The sequence below is a fragment of the Puma concolor genome, chromosome C1 (assembly GCF_028749965.1).
Source record: "Puma concolor isolate L17-30 chromosome C1, mPumCon1.1.hap2, whole genome shotgun sequence".
Lineage (NCBI taxonomy): Eukaryota > Metazoa > Chordata > Mammalia > Carnivora > Felidae > Puma > Puma concolor.
The window spans coordinates 183,627,608-183,648,520 of NC_141674.1; the positions used below are offsets into that span (position 1 = coordinate 183,627,608).

Consider the following 20,913-nt stretch of genomic DNA (forward strand, 5'->3'; position numbering starts at 1 on the left):
CCAGTGCCAAAGCTAATTCTGCGCATATGGACTTTGTCTTCAGATCAATGTAACCCCACATAAATTGTGAACTGTCAAAAGTCTATTTTGTGATTTGAGAAGCTATTATTTTAAAGCAAATGTTTAAATTGTTTCTTGACATAATAAAAACAAACTTCAAAATATTCAAGCCAACACTTTCAACCACTCTAAATTAGCTTTTGACAAAGAATGATAGGATTCATTTGCAGGATTCATTTGCAGCATAACTTAATAGCTCAATTCCACAGTCAAGATGTCAGTGATAACATACACTAGGACAATGCATTATCTTTTCCATTATCCGACCACAGAATAATTCTGACATGCCAGGTTAATATAAATTGTTGCTTCTAGTTGCATTTGCTTATTGCAAAAAGACAATGACTTGAAGTTATGCTAGGGTAATGTGAAATAGAATATCACCACCATATATCAGAATTCTCAGTAACATTATTACAGAAGATAAAAATGCATGCCATTGTTCTTAATCATGTAGAATATATTTTAAAATCTTTATCTTCTACAAAACATGAACATGAACATTTTATAAACTCCAAGGTCACATTTTGCATTTTGCTATTAAGTATAGCCTACCTTGCTTTGTTTCATAAAGAAATAATGCACATTAATAGTTCATGGCTCCACAAAATACTTTCAATGAAAGGTCACACAAGCCTTAAAATATTTGTATTTCTCCATCTATATAGTTATGATTCATACCATTTTAAAATTCAAATGTTATGTTGCAAATCTATAACTGCTGGTCTACAATAGATTGTAATTATGGAATTACATTAATTGATAATGTTCAGCCACATTTGTATATATTTATTAATTACACATTATTTCTTTTAAGGCTATATATGTTCATATAGACTGAAAGCCTTCAAAATATTTCTCAGCAACAAGGAATTTTATTCCTTGGTAGTACTTAACTTCATACATTCAAAATTATGGAGGGCACCTGGGTGGCTCAGTTGGTGAAGGGTCCGACTTCAGCTCAGGTCATGATCTCACAGTTCGTGGGTTCGAGCCCCACGTTGGGCTCTGTGCTGACAGTTCAGAACCTGGATCCTGCTTTGGCTTCTGTGTCTCCCCCTCTCTCTGCCCATCCCCAGCTGGCACTCTGTCTCTCCCTCTCTCTCAAAAATAAATAAACATTAATTTTTTTTTAAATTATGGAACTGAACTCAAATCAAATCACTAAGAATTACATTTAAGTTTTTACAAATCCTAAAAATTTCCTTTTTCACATGTGCAGACGATCAACTATTTTTTAGTACAACTGAATTTTTTTCAGTTGGTGAAACCAGCCAGTATTGGAACTCTGTAAAGACAGATGGCCCTGAAATTTACCAACAAAATTTATGAGTAAGAAATAACTTGACTCCTCTACCTTTAGATTCCCAGCGGCGGTAAGCACGGACTTCACAGCTCTCATGCCATAGTCATAGTGATGTTGTGAGGACAACTGCTCTGAACACAAGCGGTAGGTGGCCACGATTTTCACTGACAGTGGACGAGCTGTGACGAACCCACAGGAGTACAGGACTATTTCAGCAATCATGGCATAATCAGGCACCATCATTGCTACCGTCCGAAAGAGAGCCTGTAGGAGTGCAGAATAGGTGTTTTTTAAAGAAGACCATCATAAAGATAACCTACGGGGCATTTCCTTATGACTTTATAGCTCTTCCTCAATAATATTAAATTACAGTGTCCAGATCATATAGATAAGAACACTTAATTTTAAAAATGGGTTTCTAGTGGTGCCTGGGTGGCTCAGTTGGTTAAGCGTCTAACTCCTGATTTCAAATCAGGTCATAATCTCACGGGCTGGTATGATCAAGCCTCAGGTAGGGCTCTGTGCTGATAGTGCGGAGCTGGCTTGGGATTCTCTCTCTCCCTCTCTGTCTGCCCCACCACTGCTCACATTCTCTCTCTGCCTCTCTCAAAATAAATCAATAAACACTTTTAAAAAATAAAATAAAAATCGGTTTCTTGTCATTGTTATATAATACATATCATTAACTTCTGTATAAGTATTTTTCCTTAAATCATGATTTAAGAACACTTATAAATTCTTATGGTACTTAGATCGATTTTTCTTGGCAAGTGACAGATTATAGGGAAAAAGTATCCAATTCTGCTGGGATGTCCAAAAGCTGGGCTTTTCTTCTGGGCTGGTGAAAAAGTGCCTGGTTTGGGGAGACCTGGGCTGTAAGTGAGGTTCTCTAGGAATCTAATTAATTATATGCAGTGGGCTAATCAGATTACTCCTAATAACAAGGCTATGTTAGATAAATAAGGTATTTTGAGATAGTTTTAACTTTTTTGTGTCTATAGTAAGCATGTCAGTCTTTCATCAAGCATAAAGAAATGAAAACTGGAAGTCTCAGATAATTAATACTAGAAATAAATCAGTTTTCCAAATTGTAAAGATATTTTTATTGATTGATTTTTGAGAGATAAAGAGAGAGAGAGAGAGAGAGAGAGAGAGAGAGAGAATCCCAAGCAGCCTCCACGCTGATGTGGGGCTTGATCTCACAACTGTGAGATCCTGACCTGAGCCAACAGCAAGAATCGTACTCTTAACCAACTGAGCCACCCAGGTGCTCCACAATATTTTTTCTCATGATATTTTAACTGTTGTGGGATAGATAAATGTTACATGATGCTAACTAAAGAGAAAACTCAACAGATTTTAGAAGAATAAATAAGAAAGTTTAACTTCACAGAGCACCTGGGTGGCTCAGTCGGTTAAGCATCTGGCCTTGGCTTAGGTCATGATCTCATAGCTCGTGGGTTCGAGCCCCGCGTCAGGCTGTGGGCTGACAGCTCAGAGCCTGGAGCCTGCTTTGGATTCTGAGTCTCCCTCCCTCTCTGCCCCTACCCTACTCATGCTCTGTCTCTCTCTCCCTCAAAAATAAAGATTAAAAAGAAATAAAAAAATAAAAGAAAATTTAACTTTAGAATGTTATTACGTGTCAAGTCCTACTTCAATAGCTCGTACATTTAGACAGGAAACTTTGTGTACTAAAGAGAAAAAAATAATATTCTAGAAAAGTGGCAATTTTTTTTAAGTAGGCTCCATGCCCAATGTGGATCCTGAACTCACAACCCTGAGACTGAGAGTTGCATGCTGTACTGATTGAGCCAGCCAGGTGCCCCTAGAAAAATGGCAATTTTTATTCAGATAGTTGGTAAGTATCTTCCAGGAATTCATTGAATTACCCGAAACACAGGCAGATAGAAAATTAGACATCTCGCTTAAGTGATCCTATAGACTATTCCAGGTTGAGAATGAAAGATTTGCATCAAACAAGATCCTTCCAATGTGTTAATTACTACCTAGAGACCTTAGTACACCTATTTTATCAGTAAGGTTACCATTAAAGAAAGAATAAAATGTTAAAAATACATAGCTTGGGCAAATAACTTGGAACAGAGAAGCTTAAACAAGTGCTCTAAAGCACTACATATCTGAGAAACAAAGAATGCAAGAGAATTACTATATACATAGTACCTCTTCAAATTTTTTTAATGTTTATTTCTTTTTGAGAGAGAGACAGGGCATGAGTGGGGGAGGGACATAGAGAGGGAGACACAGAATCTGAAGTAGGCTCCAGGCTCTGAGCCATCAGCACAGAGCCTGATGCAGGGCTTGAACCCACAAACTGGGAGATCATGACCTGAGCCAAAGTCGGACACTTAACCGACTAAGACACCCACGTGCCATACATAGTACCTCTTTAAAAGGGTACTTTCTCAAAAAAAAAAAAAAAAAAAAAAAAAAAAAGGGTAGTTTCTCAACTGCTTTTTTTTTTTCTCAAGTGAAAGAATGAATGAATCAATGAATCAATGAACAAATCAGTCAGTGGGTCCATGGCTAGGTTAGGGTGGTGTGGTCTTTCCACAATAGTATATACTATAAATAGTATAGTTTAAGGTGAACATTCAGGTCTGTGTGTTGTAGGCTTCCCTCTGACAACCTCAGGTATTTCACAAATTCCTATTCACATTCTTTCAGCCCTACTAGCAATATGGCCGTGGAACACTATGCAACAGACAGATCAGTAGCCAAGAGAACAAAAAACAGAGTGTGGTAAAGAAGTTTTGAGGGGTTATCATGATGTTCCATCCAATAGGAATCCTTCACCAAAGACTTAACTTTGCTGTTTATATATCACAGAGGAAAGCATCCTGCTCAAAATATTTTTAGGACTAAACTGTTATGGGGGTGGATATTCTAATTCAGTGGTTCTCAAACAGTGTGTGAGAAATACTGATATGATATGGTTTGATTTGAAATGTGTCAGAAATAATTTGTTAGTAACAGCAATAAGTTTAAAGGCAATTTAGTGCTCTTAAAAATTTTTAAGTTAGATTCTGGCTTACCCAATGACATACTTTCTTGAGTGTAAGAGTATAGTTCCAAGTATCATACCCAGGCTTGAATGAATTCTGATACATATAGTCAACACGACCATTATCTTTCTGGAAAGCTATGTATCAGGTTATTGGCTTTGTGATATTAGAAGATCTGGAATATGCCTGTTTTACCATGGCTTCTAGCATTCGACTATTCTGAAATGTCATGTTGAGTGGATTAGAATAGTTTTAATATTAACTATAGCTTCTCTAACGTAGAAATGTGCTTAAGGAATCGACCTACTTCACAGGTCTTATCTAGGGGTACAGGATGTCAAAAGGGGACTCTTTCTGCATGATGCACATAGGCGTAGGGAGATGGCAGCCTAGGGGAAGCTGGGTCCTAATTCCAAGGTTCTTGTAGATCAGGCCAAGAACTTTGAACTGTTTTTCTGCAGGCAAAACAAAAACAAAAAGCCCAGTAGCTTAACTCTGGAAGTTTTAGGATCAGATTTCTTCTGATGACACTGGTAGACTTTTAACGGGGAATTCGTTAGAGTGAATTTTAGTGAGGAAGAGATTGGTGACAAGTGGGTTGCTGCACTAAGACACACAAGAGGAGACTGAAGAGGGACAGAAACAAGGTGTGGTGATGAGACTAAGCGGGAGCAGCAAGAACTATAAGGCTTTTGTAAAATAGGATTCCCATTATTGGGGACCAGCTGAACCACTGGGTGAAGAAGAGGGAAGCTTCAAGGATGACTTTGAAGACATTCTCCAGGCCTCTGGGCCTCAGTAAGCCTTTTGTTTTTGTTTCAAGGAAGACAGATTTCTTTCTTTTCAGACTAAGGCATTTTCTTCAAAATTGTTAGGTGTTTCCATGTATACTTGCAAACAGACATCCTGTAGCACTTCTAAGGAGACTGCACAGTGGGAAGAACAACAAACCTACCAGAATTTAAGAGCAACTTTTGGTCTAAAGTAGAAGGAAAATAATACATCACCCACAGAACCACAGGTGGATAATTTTGACACCCTTTCAACACGCACAGCACATGAAACCATGAGACAACCTGCATTACAGGTTACAAGGGCATTGACACACTCAGCTAATAACAGTCCCAGCTTTTTATGATGAGCTATTCACACATTTCTTCCTTTACAAATACTATGTAATCACGTTGATCCTACTTAGGAAAAACAGCAAATAAAAGCACTGCTACAAAAAGAGCTTTCCAAATGTAAACCACAATGAAAAGTTGCAAAATGCTTCTTAGATAAAAGAAGATTTACCAGTTTTTATTTTTTAATCATACCATCCTTCACTAAGGCAGAGTACTAAAACATCTAACATATAAAAGTGCATGGAATACAAATACCAAATACTGGGTAGCAATTGGTTGAATCAAGTCTTTTCGGTGGAAGAGAAAAATTCCTCACCTAGTCTAAGAAGTCCATCTAAATATGTGAATAGTGGAAGGAATGTAGGAGCAAGCTCCAGGGGACTCGGTTTTAGATCCACAATTACCATTGCATTATCCTTCAACATTGTTCTTTATGCACTAGCCACAGATGCAGTTTATCAGAAAAGGATATAAAATGCCTTAGATATGGGGAAATGCCGTATTTCTCTCACAATCAACTTTTTGTTTTTTAAGTGAAGATTCTAGATTGAATTAGCAAAGTGTTTTGCTCATTTTACCAAGAAAAAAAAAATAGTGTTGGGTATAAATGAGAACTGAGAGTTGATGGGAGCTGTGAATTATTTCAGCCTCTGTTGGAAGGCAATTCAGCAACACAGCACTTGGTCCTATGGCCATACTTAAGGAAATATTTTAAAATAGAGAAAAGCCTTAAGTAAAAATTGCCATTGCATTATTATTTATAACAAAGGAAAACTAAAAGCAACCTAAATAACAGTAAGGCACAATGCAGTAAATTTATTTGCTGTTTTGAATTACGTTTATACAGACAGGAAAATGCTCATGCTATAATGTTAACCTGGAAAAAAACCTGAGCATACACAATTGCCGGATTCCACCATTTAAAATGAGCATTTTAAAAGGCATTTAAAATGGTGAGATACAATATAGTAAAGAAAGGATGGGTATCTTTTTCAGTATTTCCTATATTTTCTAATTTTCTGTAATTATCATTATTTTTTTTAGTAGGCTCCATGCCCAACGTGGGGCTTGAACTCCCAACCCTGAGATCAAGAGTTGAATGCTCTACTGACTGAGCCACAGCCAGGAGCCCCAATTATCATTATTTTTTAAACACAAATTTGGAAACTGCACTGGGTTTGCATATTTATTTTCTAAGGGCACTCAAAGCTTTACAAATTATTTTCTTTTTTTTTTTTTTTTTTTAATTTTTTTTTTTTCAACGTTTATTTATTTTTGGGACAGAGAGAGACAGAGCATGAACGGGGGAGGGGCAGAGAGAGAGGGAGACACAGAATCGGAAACAGGCTCCAGGCTCTGAGCCATCAGCCCAGAGCCTGACGCGGGGCTCGAACTCACGGACAACCGCGAGATCGTGACCTGGCTGAAGTCGGACGCTTAACCGACTGCGCCACCCAGGCGCCCCGACAAATTATTTTCTAAAAGAGTGTTCTATAACATCCAAAAGCAAGTGTTTTGCATAAAATTCAAAGATGACATGTTCTTTCTTTTTTACATATTAACTTTATAAACTACAGAGAGGAAATAGATGATATAATTGCCCCTGTACCTTCAGATTATCTGGCAGTTCTGATCGCCCTGCATATCCAGGGTTCATTGTTATAAAGACAGCACACGTGGGGTCGAGTTTTAACTCGGTTCCTTCAAACACCAGTATATCAGTACCTGCATTAATACCTGTGGGTCATCAAGAATGAAATGCATTAGCAATTCCACATATAAATACGATTTGTGCCATGCACTGCCTCTCATATTTCTGTTTTCACATAATGCAGAGACAAACTAGTCCATTACCTCTTTGGATAGTAAGAATTTGTTGAGCAACCACAGACAGTACTTCCAAATCAATTCTGTTAAACTCATCAAAGCAAGCCCAGGCGCCACAAGATAACAGTCCCTGGGAGAAAAGAGTAATGAAATTTTTCAATTATATCTGATTGAATGTTGCATTGAAATGTTGCGTTTTCACCTGATGTTTTCAAGGATTTAATATCCTAGCAAGGAAATTCCTTATTTACCTTTATCTTTAAAGACAGCATATTATTTTTTATTAGAAATTAATTATTCTCCATGAATAAGGAGTTTGATCAGTTGGAAAATTGTCCAATTGATCTATAGCTTTTTATTTTCTGTATATCTTTTGGCATTTAGATGTATACCTGAAATCTCAAAGCCTTTCTTACTTTTTTTTATACAGGTTGATTTTGCTTGCTTTTTCTACATGCAGTTTTTTATTTTCTAGATTTTATTTTCTCATTTTCTAGATTGCAATAATTCTCTAAATAAGATGACTTCTTTGCTAATGAGACTACTTTGTGGTCTAAGGACCTTAACAGTCAACTAACAGTCTCAGGCCCCAGTTTGCACTTCTAACTCAAAACTACCTCACAAATATGTGTCCTTTGGTCATTAAAGAAAACTGGAAAACCAAGCTTGAGTAGCTCAGTCCAAATTCAAATTTACTTAAAAAAAAATCAATTTGACATTTATTGAATGCATTTCCTGTAGATTGTATGTGTATGTATATGTGTTTCATTAAGTACCTGGTAGATGCCAGGCATGATGCATTTCTTTTATGTAAAGAAACTAAGACTATATCATATAAGATATTAAGTAATTAATAAAGGGCCACACAGCTAATAGTGCCTGACCTTGGATTTATACACAGTTCCACTACTGAATCCCACTGGATTAAACATGAACTCCATGAATTTCGAAGATTAGTACATTTTCATTAGAGAAGACTATGACTTTGATCTCTGCATATCATAAAAGGATTAGAAATCACAAAGAACAAAAAATGCTTTTGAAGTTACATATTCAATCAATTATAAGGATTGTGAGGTTCTTAATAGTAAAACCCATGTCTGTCTCATTCTGTACCCCCATTATTCAGCATGTTCCTAACACAAAGTATGTAACCAACACATACTTATCAATAAGCAACTTTAATATCAAAAGTATATGAATCTATAGCAAAGAATAAAGAATATCATTATATACATTCAAAAACTGAGTAGTACATACCAGACTTTTCTTTAAACATTTAGGAATATAATAACTGTTCAAACTACACTACACACAGACTCTTTAAGATTTACTATCTCTTTCATAAATAATCATTACAGTAAGATTGCGTGTCATTACAGAGTATGATTAATGTGATAAGGGGTCATTCGAATGTTTTTTTGATACTTATTATAATTTTGACTTTTAAAATCGTCTTCTAATTGTTTCAGCATCACAAAGGCAGACACTTTTTATATTCCATATCTGTTATAAAATGACCAGCTCGTATTTCAGCCAGAACAGTTTATTGTATAGGGTAGGATTTGTAAATTCTTTTTTTGTGAGTTTGTGTATGTGCATTTTTAATGTTAACTTTTCTGAAAAAATTTTGGAAAATAATTACAGAATATTTAAAAGTAAGAATTACAGAATCTTTACAGAAACATACACATAAACAAACAGAACCCATAATCCCAAATGGATAATTCTGTGGTCAACTGTACCAACTAACATTTTAAGGACTAATAGGCTGTAGCAATAAAATGCTAAAAAGACCAGATATTCATAGGTTTAATTTTTTTTAATGTTTATTTATTTTTGAGAGAGAGAGACAGAAAGAGAGAGAGAGAGAATGAGCAGGGGAGGGGCAGAGAGACAGAGACACAGAATCTGAAGCAGGCTCCAGGCTCTGAGCTGTCAACACAGAGCTGGACGTGGGGCTCAAACTCACAAACCTTGAGATCATGACCTGATCCAAAGTCGGATGCTTAACTGATTGAGCCACCCAGGCACCCCAGATGTCATGGGTTTTTAGACAAGGATGTTATATTTTTAACTTCTCCCTTTTGTAATCTTACAGACTCCTAGGAGTGAGAATCTGACTCAGAATAAGAATAAAAAGTGGATTTTAACTTGACAAAAAAAGATTAACTAGAGTGTATCTATGAAAGTAAATTACTAAATCATGACTTGTTAATAATAAGAGCTACAGGTTAAAGAAGAGATTCCCCACAGTCTTTACGTGATGTATTTGTTCTCACATTTTTAGCTGCCCCAGTATACTGAAGAGACACCATTCATTCCTATTAGGAATATTGACCCATCACAGCAGGGGCTGGGGGCTGAGGGACAGTTCCTTCTCAGGTAAGCTTTTGAAATAACCCTACTCCTCTTGAGAATGAAGATAGTGTTTTAATTTTACTTAAAATACAAATAAGTCTTATATTTGCATTAAATTATCTTTCATTATAAATGAACTTCCTCTCTGAGAAGTCATCGTTTTGTAAAGAAATGAGTCAATTCAAACCTTAAAGAATTTCCCTAAAGCTAGATAATCCAACCCATCAGAGCAGTTGAAAACGACACACTGTTTGGCCACTGCTTTTGCTAAATCTTTGGTAGTTTCGGTCTTTCCTGTGCCAGCTGGCCCTTCGGGTGCTCCTCCAAGGTGCAGGTGAAGAGCTCCAAACAAGGTCCTGAAATAGAAGCAATAAGCAATCTTTGTAGAATAACGTTATTCTTAAATATCTATTATGAACAGAGGAAAAGTTTAAACTGACAGCCAAATTTTCTCCTTCCTCTTAAATAATTTCTTCCTTCCCATGAATCTCGGAAAATCTTTGTGCATTACCTTATCTGTTATCATATTTAATTTGTGAATAGCTGATTATATATGACAAAGTCAGAACAAACACACTTTGAAATTCAATGCTGACTCTGGTCAATATGGAGAATTCAGCTGAGGCCGTAAACCATCCAATGCCCCTAATTACAAGAATTTGGAAATGCTACATAGAAAAAGATACTAACTTTGGAAATACATAGCCATTTTTGAAAGAATGGAAAGGAAATCACCAAAGAAGAGGAAATGCAATGCTGTCAGTAATTAGGTGCTTAAACTATAGAGGTGCATATTGTTTTGGGATCTGCATACAAACACAAGTGTATTTACTACCACACGGAATAGAAAAATTCTTAGAACTGAGCGAGGTGAAGAGCTGAAATAGATTTACCTATATAAACTTAGAAGCCTTGAAAAACTGACTTCTCTCTAAAGAGGAAATAAAGTTATTTTAGCAGCCTACTCAAAAAAGACAAAGAATCAACTACAGAGGAGTTAGGAAGCTTATACTTCATGTAGCACCCAATCAAAAGCCTACATCATTCATAGGGGTATGGTCCCAATATCCATTATTCATGGGCATGTGAACCCAAACTAAGAAATTAACATTGAAATTTTGTTCTGGACCAAAGAAAACCCTAGAGCCCTTTTCAGAGGTAAATGTGAAACTGCTCCCCATGGACACCTCCACAGCTGAGGAAATGTAAGACTGCATGGGGAAATGACCCTTACTAAAAAAGGAACTCACGATTAACACTAGAGAGAGAGGGATCTGAGTTAAGAGTCAGACTTGCAGTGGCAGATGGACAAAGGTGTGGGAGGATTACTGTGTACACGGTACTCTTTGGCATCCTGGTGGTTTATTCAATTAGATTTTAATAAAAAGCAATAGACATAAGAAAATTGTGAGGGGAAAAAAGCCAATTTCATAAAAGAGGCAACGTGAACTCTAGCAATAAAAAATATAGTCATTGAACTTTTTTTTAGATGTTTATATTTGAGAGAGAGAGAGAGAGGGAGAGAGAGAAAGCACAAGCATGAACAGGGGAGGAGCAGAGAGAGAGAGGCAGACACAGAATGTGAAGCAGGCTCCAGGCTCTGAGCTGTCAGCACAGAACCCAGCCAGCATGGTTCCCGAACTCACAAACTGTGAGATCATGACCTAAGTCCAAGTCAGACGCTTAACGGACTTAGCCACCCAGGCACCTCTAATGACTGAACTTTTTAAAAAGTTAACAGATTAAATAGAGTAACCATGGAAAAAACAGAATTATGCACTAGAAGGTATATGAGGAAATCACCCAGGAAGATTCTGAGATAGAATATAAAAAAAGTTGAGAGACCATAGAAGAAGGAAGAGACTGCAGAGAAGTCAAAATTTAAAAAGCAATGGCTGAGAATTTGCCAGAATTGAAGAAAGACATGAAAAGTCTCAAGTGGGATAAATGAAAACTTACCCACATCTAGTAACATTACAGTGAACATCAACAAAATCTTAAAAACTACAATAGAAAGAATTTACCTACAAAGGAATCATAATTACAGTAACACACTCCTAAGTAGTAGCAATGAATGCCAGGAGAATAATAACTTTGGAGAGCTGAGGGGAAATTATGATTCACTTATGGTTCTATACCTAACTAACCTGTCACCTAATAATTGAGTGAAGACCAGATTTTTTTTAGACAAAGATTGATAGAGCTTATTATTTGCAGAACCTCGCTGAAATAATTACTAAAAGATGTTGCCTAGTAAGAAGAAAAATTAAACGAGAAAGAAGGCAAAGGAAGAAGCAATAGGGAGTAAAGACAATGATAAAATTTTTGATAAACATATATAAACATTAGCAGTAAAGAATAAAAAAGTATAACAATATACAAATAGAGCTCTTTCTGTCTTGGAATGTTTATTAAAAATCCAAGCTGAGAGCAATGTATGCCATCTTATCTTACAGAAAGTAAAATTGGTCACCTAGCACCAGGGCATGTAGAGATTGGCTAGGAAGCTTGTAAATGACGGGTCAAGAGTAAGATTTCTTTGGAAAGAGCTGCCATTATGTTGTCTATTTCCCATTCCTCCGTAGAGAAGAAGAGCAGCACCTACCCCTCTCCCAACCTACCTGAGGAGCTTTAGAGAACTATTCAAAAAGCTTGACACACTGACCCCCGGAATTTGTAAAATGCAGGAACTGGGAATTCAATCACAACTTAAAATATTTAGCACCAAGAGAATGCCTGTAGCTGCTTCTGATGGCAGAATCAGGGAAAACTGTAACAGTGAGAGAGATGTACTCATATAACTGGCAAAATAAATGTATGTTTATCATCTGACCAGATCCAGTTCCCACTGGAAGGGAGGTAGATTTGAGTCACATTGAATGGGACTCTGTGCAGAAGACCCACTTAGAATCAGAAAAGATCCCAAGGTGAATGTCACTGCGTGGTTGACCTCAGACAGAGGCTGAAGCAAAAGTCACCAGCAGCCAGCCAGAGAAGGCATTTTACACAGGTAACTAGGGGATGGGGGAAGGTCCAGAAAACCCACATAAATATCCCATGGGAGATCTGGCGTATCTAGGCTTGCATCCCCACTGAGGGCACTAAATAGCCAAGAGATAGTTGTCACACAAGACACTTGTCACATGTAAACCCACCTCTCCCTTTCCTTCTCCCCTCCTCCATTAACTGTCAACATTGGAGGAACCACAGGTGAGCTATTGAGGGACAGATGCTAAGGACAGGGATAAAACTGACAAAAGACTGAACACATTTGCCTCTCCAAATGCAGGCTTTGTGTCTGAGTCAAGCTCAAGCTGGGAGAGAAGGGGAGTTTTAAATTGGATGAAAGAGGGGCACCTGGGTGGCTCAGTTGCTTGAACGTCCAACTTTGGCTCAGGTCATGATCTCATGGTTCATGAGTTCGAGCCCCACGGTCAGACTCTGTGCTGACAGCTCAGAGCCTGGATCCTGCTTTAGATCCTGTGTCTCCTTCTCTCTCTCTGCACCTCCCCTGCTTGCACTCTGCCTCTCTTTCTCAAAAATAAACAAACATTAAAAAGATTTTTTAATTGGATGGAAGATGCTAACTTTGATATTATACCTATATGAACTGTTAATATCTGAAAAAAAAGAACACTTTTCGTTTTTGACAATAATTTGGAATACAGGAGATGGGAGCTTGGATTAAAGTTGTTAAAGCCTTTTTATTATTCAGAAACCTGATAGAAAAAGTATAAACATAAATACCTATGAGCTATCTAATGGAGATACCCAACTAGGCATGTATATAGCACAAGTTTACAGGAGAGACCTTGGCTGGAGGTATAGATTTGTGGATCTTCAGAATGTAGGCTATTAAAGCCTGAAAGTGAATGAGAACATTTGGGAAACCATGAGTCATGGTACGAAACACTGCATGAAAACAGAAATCTACAAAATTCTGCGTTTCTGGGGAAGCAACAGTTTGCCTTAAATGATCCAAAACAAAGAGAAAGTTTCAAGGAAAGAAGAAACGAATAGTGTAAAAAAAAAACAGCAGCAAAATCTGGCAATACTTAGCTCCAGAGCTGAGAGGAAAAAGCCAGCAGAAAACGAGAAACTGAAAATCAAGTTGAGAGGAGTATTAAGAGTCTAGGAAAAGATAACATAAAATACATTTGCTGAGTCAAAGATAATTCTTTTAAAGATTTAGTTGTCTAGGGGTGAGTGAAATTTATGTCCAATAGACCCTTAAGTTAGCAAGTTTACCTGTAACATCGATCAGTGAGCGGAGTAATAACCAGTCTAGGGGAATTACCCAGATACTCATATCCATATCGTAAGCCAGCATTGATCATCTTTGTTTCTAAATGATTTTCCTAGGATAAATCAGAGAAAATGAAGATAACTTAAATAACAAAATTTTAAATAATATGAAATTTCCAACTCTTTAAAACAATTGTCATGTTATAAACAAACTCCCTAAAATTCGCTTTTCAAGTCTCTTCAGCAAGTGGTGCTGGGAAAACTGGGCAGCACAAGCAGAAAAATGATCCTGGACCACTTTCTTACACCATACACACACAAAAAACTCCAAAATGGATGAAAGACCTGAATGTAAGACAGGAAGCCATCCAAACCCTCGAGGAGAAAGCAGGCAAAAAACTCTTTGATCTTGGCTGCAGCAACTTCTTATTCAACACATCTCCGGAGGCCAGGGAAACAAAAGCAAAAATGAACTATTGGGACCTCATCAAAATAAAAAGCTCTGCACAGCAAAGGAAACAATCAGCAAAACTAAAAGGCAACCGATGGAATGGGAGAAGATATTTATTTACAGACAACATATCAGATAAAGGGTGTCCAAAATCTATAAAGAACTTATCAAACTCAACACCCAAAAAACAAATAATCCAGTGAAGAAATGGGCAAAAGACATGAACAGAATATGTCTTCAAAGAAGACATCCAGATGGCCAACTGACACATGAAAAACTGCTCAACATCACTCATCATCAGGGAAATACAAATCAAAACCAGAATAAGATACCACCTCACACCTGTCAGAATGGCTAACATTAACAACTCAGGCAACAACAGATGTTGGCAAGGGTGCAGAGAAAGGATCTCTCTTGCACTGCTGGTAAGAATGCAAACTGGTGCAGCCACTCTGGAAAACAGTACGGAGTTTCCTCAAAAAATTAAAAATAAAACTACCCCACAACCCAGCAATTACACTACTGGTATTTATCCAAGGGATACAGGTATGCTGTTTCGAAGGGGCACATGCACCCCATGTTTACAGCAGCACTGTCAACAGTAGCCAAAGTATGGAAAGAGCCCCAACGTCCATCAAAGGATGAATGGATAAAGAAGATGTGGTATATGTATACACAACAGAGTATTACTTGGCAACCAAAAAGAATGAAATCTTGCCATTTGTAACTACATGGATGAACTAGAGGGTATTATGCTAAGCAAAATTAGTCAGAGAAAGACGAATATCATATGACTTCACTCATATGAGGAATTTAAGATACAAAACAGATGAACATAATGGAAGGGAAGCAAAAATAATATAAAACAGGGTGGGGGACAAAACATAAGAGACTCTTAAATATGGAGAACAAACAGAGGGTTACTGGAGAGGTTGTGGGGGTGGGGGTGAGCTAAATGGGTAAGGGGCATTAAGGAATCTACTCCTGAAATCTTTGTTGCACTAAATGCTAACTAACTTGGATAAATTAAAAAAATAAAGAATAAATAAATAAATAAATAAATAAATAAATAAATAATAAAATAAAAAAGTAAAATTCACTTTTCAGACATCATTAAATTCAAAGAACTAAATATCTGATTTTCTTAGATAAGTAACTGAAGCCACTGGCTTCCATTTTTTCCATAGATATCTATGAAAAACATATTTGTTCCCTATTTTTCCTATATATTCTTTTCTTTTTACTTGCCAAGGCTTTTTAAAATTAAGGTATAGTTGACATACAATATTAGTTTCGAGTATAAACATAATTACTCAGTATTTGTGTTTACTGCAAAATAATCACAGTAAGTCCAGTTAAGATCTATCATCATACATAAGTACAATTTTCTTATAAGGAGAATTTTAAGATTTAGTAATTTTTAAATATGTAGTACAGTACTATTAACTACAGTAAAATACTGTGTATTACAACCCCATGGCTTATTTATAACTAGAAGTTTGCACTTTTTGACTCCTTTCACCCATTTCTCCCACTTTCCCATCCCCAGCCTCTGGCAACCACTAATCTGCTCACCAATCTATGAGTTTAGTTTTAGACTGCACATTTAAGTGAGACCGTATTGTACGTCTTTGTCTGACCTATTTCACTTAGCATAGTGTCCTCAAGGTCAATCCATATTGTTACAAATGGCAAGGTATCATTTTTTTTTTGGCTGAATAATATTCCCCTGTACATATATATCATGTCTTCTTTATTGGTGTGTCAATGGACATTCAGGTTTGTTTCTATAACTTAGTTATTGTAAATAATGCTTCAATAAACACGGGGGTGCATGTATCTTTTCTAGTGTTTTTGTTTTCTTCAGATAATACCCAGAAGTGAAATTGTTGGATCATGTCATATTCTATTTTTTATTTTTTGAGGAACCTCTATACTGTTTTCCATAGTGGCTGCACCAATCTACATTCCCACCAACAGCGTACAACAGTTTCTTTTTTTTTCACACCCTTGCCAGCAGTTGTTATCTTTTGTCTGTTATCTTTTGTCTTTTTTTAAGGTCTATTTATTTAGAGAGAGTGTGTGTATATGAGTAGGGGAGGTGCAAAGAGAGATTCCCAAGCAGGTTCTGCACTGTCCAAAGTGGGGGTCAATCTCAGGAACTGAACCTTGAGATACTAACCTGAGCAGAAATCAAGAGTCACACTTGACTGAGCCACCCAGACGTCCCTCTTTTGCCTTTTTTGTTAATAGCCATCTTGTTAGGTGTGAGAGGATATTTCATTGTGGTTTTGATTTGCATTTTACTGATGATTAATGATGTCAACCATCTTCTCATGAACCTGTTAGGTATATGTACATCTTTGGAAAAATGTCTATTCATATCCTTCGACCATTTTCAAATTATATAGTTTGTGTTTTTGCTATTGAATTAATTGTAGGAGTCCTTTACATATTTTAGATGTTAACCCCTTATCAGATATGATTTGCAAGTATTTTCTCCCACTAAGTAAGCTGCTTTTACATTTTGTTGATGGTTTCCTCTGCTGTATAGCACGTTTCAGTTTGATGTAGCCCCACTTGTTGTTTATTTTTGCTTTTGCTGCCTTTTTCTCGCCAAAAAAATCATTGCCAAGACTGATTTAAAGGGCTTACCATCTATGTTTTCTTCTATGAATTTTTTATTTCAGGTCTTACATTCATGTCTTTAATCCATTTTGAGTTAATTATTGTGTATGGTATAAGACAGTGGTCCAGCTTCATTATTTCCTATATGGTCATTCAGTCTTCCCAACACTATTTATTGAATAGACTGTCCTTTCTCCACTGCATATTCTTGGCTTTTTGTCATAAATTATTTGGTCATAGATGTTTGGGTGTATTTCTGGGCTCTCTATTCTGTTCCATTGATTCATATGTCTGTTTTTATGGCAATACCATTCTGATCTGATTACTACAGCTTTGCAATATAGTTTGAAAACATGGAGCAGGATGCCTCCAGCTTTGTTCTTTTTCAAGACTGCTTTGTGTCTTTTGTGGCTGCATACAAATTTTAAGACTGTGTATTTCTGTGAAAAATGCCATTGAAATTTTGATAGGGATTACATTGAATCTGTAGATTGCTTTGGGCATTAGGAATACTTTAACAATATTAATTTTCCAATCCACAAAGTACCTTTCCATTCATTTGTCTTCAATTTCCTTCATCAGTGTCTTAGAGTTTTCAGCATGCAAATCTTTTACCTCATTGTTTGAATTTATTTTTATATATTTTATTCTTTTTTGATGCAACTATAAATAGGATTGTTTTTTTAATTTCTCTGGTAATTGATAATTAATTAATCAATTGTGCAATTCATCTTCACTATTGCATATTCTCATTATCATCATTTTATGAGAAAGCTGATGCTTCTAGAGAGTAAGTAACTTGCCCAAGTCCTACATCTGGTGAGGGAAGGATCTGGCATTCATTCATTCATTCATTCATTCATTCATTCACTTATTGATTGAAGAGAGAGAAAGTAGGAGGAGCAGAGAGATGAGGAGAGAGAGAGAATCTCAAGCAAGCTCTATCCTCAGCAGGGAGCCCCACACAGAGCTCAATCCCATGACCATGAGACCATGACCTGAGCCAAAATCAAGAGTCAGATGCTTAACCAACTGAGCCACCCAGGCACCCTATGATCTGGCATTTGAAATGATTCCACACTGAGCTCCTACCCACTACTTCTCCTATGGTTTTCCTGGGTTCTTATTCTTGTATCTTTTCTCCTCCCACTCCATACCTACAAGCCTTTCACAAAAGTGAATCTGCTAAGAACTTTTGAGTCTGTATCTCCAGACATCCTCAGCTCCTTCTTCCCACTCTCAACAGGTTTAACTTTGTCCACTGTACTAACTGTCCCTATTCCTCCTGCATTCTCAGCTGTGCTGCCATGACCACCCACCTGGGTATCCTGATAAGAGCCTTCCTTCCAGATGTTTCTGGAGCCTTCTACTGACCAACAAGAGCAAACTTTAATGATGAAATCAAAATAAAAGTCTGAGTTTTTACATTGTTTAGATGTGTCAAAAATCTGAAATTACAATTTTAAACTGTCTAGTTTGGACATTTTACAGATTCTGTGAGCATAATGGCTTATTTAAAATGAGTGATTTTTATAATTACTCAATTTGTGAGCATCCATATATGTGTGTGTGTATATATATATATATATATATATATATATATATATATACTGTATTTATATGTAACTATAAATTTGGGTATACAGTTGGGTATAGATAAAGATATAGTTTTTTGTTTGGATGATATATAGTTTCGCCTCCCTTAACCTTCAGCCTGGAGAATGCTTCTTTGGGTAGAGTCAGCCATCAACAAAAAATATTTTTCTTTTAATGTTTATTTTTTATTTTTGAGACAGACATAGAGCATGAGCGGGGAGGGGCAGAGAAAGAGGGAGACACAGAATCCGAAGCAGGCTCCAGGCTCTGAGCTGTCAACACAGAGCCCGACGCAGGGCTCGAACTTACGAACCGAGAGATCATGACATGCGTCGAAGGCAGAGGCTCAACCGACTGAGCCGCCCGGGCGCCCCAACAAAAAATCTTCTACTACTATTTCCCATATGAGCAAGCAAGCACAAATTAAAAAGCTATGAGCTGAAATTGCTGTGTAATAACATTCAGTGATTTCACTTACTTGCCAATAGTACCTAAGTTGACTTAACCACTCGAAGTCACTGTCATCGCTAACTTGTTTTTTAACAAGTGACGTGAGGACATCTCTAGCATGGACATCCAGCACCACAAGAGCTCCCAGAGTAACACGATTCTGCTTGGACAATTTGCCACGGACCAAAGTGACAATGTCATCAATTTGCATGTTACATTTTTCCAAGTACTGCTCAAGAGCCTGAAAGAAAAGAAGATAAAATTAACGTGATCAGAATTTTTCTGAACAAAACCATTTCAAGCTAGCATATATACAGAGTGTTTGCCACATTTTCCCCCATTTGACACCATTTAAAAATAATCAATTCTTCTTACTACAAAAGTATTAGGTGAATGAGGCCAACCTGGCCAGATAGAGAAGAATATGTGGTTTGTGTCTACTCAACATCCTTTCCACTCCTATCTCCACTCCTTCTGTATGCTCTGTGGTTCTGGTGAGCTGTCCATCACCTTGCCCTATCCCAACGGCGGCAAGGAGGGGGATGTGTGACCCAGCCAGGGCCAATCAGAGTTCTTCCCAGGAAATGCTATACACAGAGAAAAAAGTGATTTTCTTTAGGTTTGGGGGACTCTGAGTATGCCAATCTGAAGCTACTGCAAGCCTTCATCCACTTGGCGGAACAAGCCTGCCAGAGACCAGCAGAGAGGAAAGGCAAAGGAAGAGAGATACTGCAGTAGCAATGATGCTCTGAGACCCCAATTCCGACCGCTCTTCCTTGAATCCCAAAGTCCTTTTAGTCCTGTTGTGTAAGCTTTCTGAGCTGGACGTGTGCCACTTGAAAAGTAAAGATCTTAATAAACAAAACATCTCCCATGAGATGCCAGTTCTGAGTACCAGGCTCTCTTTTGGTGGGTAAATCTAATTAGTAAGTTAAAAAAGAGAAGAGTGTTTATGATGAAGATCAAATTAGAATCAGTGAAAACCGCTATGCTTAAGGGAGTGTCAACACGCTCCAGAAGGCTGGTGTGCTTTCTTTCTCCACTCTAATAACATTTAATGAACATTGGGCACCAACCAGTGTATTTCATTCCTTCAGGACCAGGTAAGTGGTAGTGATGTAACTAAAAATGAGCGTTTTAAAGAATGAGAACAAGTTTAAAGGGCAGGGTTGGAGACCGCACACTGTTTCTCTGAGGGGCACTTTTCTTCCTTGAAACATTTCATCTTTATTTTTAAGGAGGTCAGTCTTTCAAAGGTTTGAAGTGCTTGAATACTATTGCCTTCATATTATTTACATGATCGATTGCTATTAATTCTCTTCATAAGCAGTGAAAGATAAATTTCTGTCCGAGCCATTTTTATTTATTTTTTTTATTTTTTTTTCAACGTTTATTTATTTTTGGGACAGAGAGAGACAGAGCATGAACGGGAGAGGGGCAGAGAGAGAGGGAGACACAGAATCGGAAACAGGCTCCAGGCTCTGAGCCATCAGCCCAGAGCCCGACGCGGGGCTCGAACTCACGGACCGCGAGATCGCGACCTGGCTGAAGTCGGACGCTTAACCGACTACGCCACCTAGGCGCCCCCGTCCGAGCCATTTTTAAATGGCCATAAGTGTTGGGGCGCCTGGGCGGCTCAGTCGGTTCGGCGACCGACTTCACCTCGGGTCATGATCTCATGGTTCGTGGGTTCGAGCCCCGCATCAGGCTCCGTGCTGGCAGCTCAGAGCCTGGAGCCTGCTTTCCATTCTGTGTCTCCCTCTCTCTGCACCTCCCCTGCTCGTGCTCAGTCTCTCTCTGACTCTCAAAAACTAAATAAATGTTAAAAAAAATTTTTTT

At 37.5% G+C, this 20,913-nt stretch overlaps 1 protein-coding gene across 4 annotated transcripts in view; it reads right to left on the bottom strand.

The window, feature by feature from the left end:
* Positions 1-20,913, bottom strand: part of DNAH7 (dynein axonemal heavy chain 7) — a 271,037-nt gene that overhangs the window by 161,183 nt on the left and 88,941 nt on the right. For all 4 annotated transcript variants that reach the window (XM_086719178.1, XM_086719180.1, XM_025929537.2 and 1 more), the window contains 6 exons: positions 19,103-19,315; positions 13,953-14,062; positions 9,892-10,060; positions 7,371-7,473; positions 7,126-7,253; positions 1,418-1,630 (listed from right to left, as the gene is read on the bottom strand). In XM_086719178.1, coding sequence (XP_086575304.1) covers positions 1,418-1,630; positions 7,126-7,253; positions 7,371-7,473; positions 9,892-10,060; positions 13,953-14,062; positions 19,103-19,315 — 936 coding nt within the window. The remainder of the gene's footprint in view (positions 1-1,417; positions 1,631-7,125; positions 7,254-7,370; positions 7,474-9,891; positions 10,061-13,952; positions 14,063-19,102; positions 19,316-20,913) is intronic.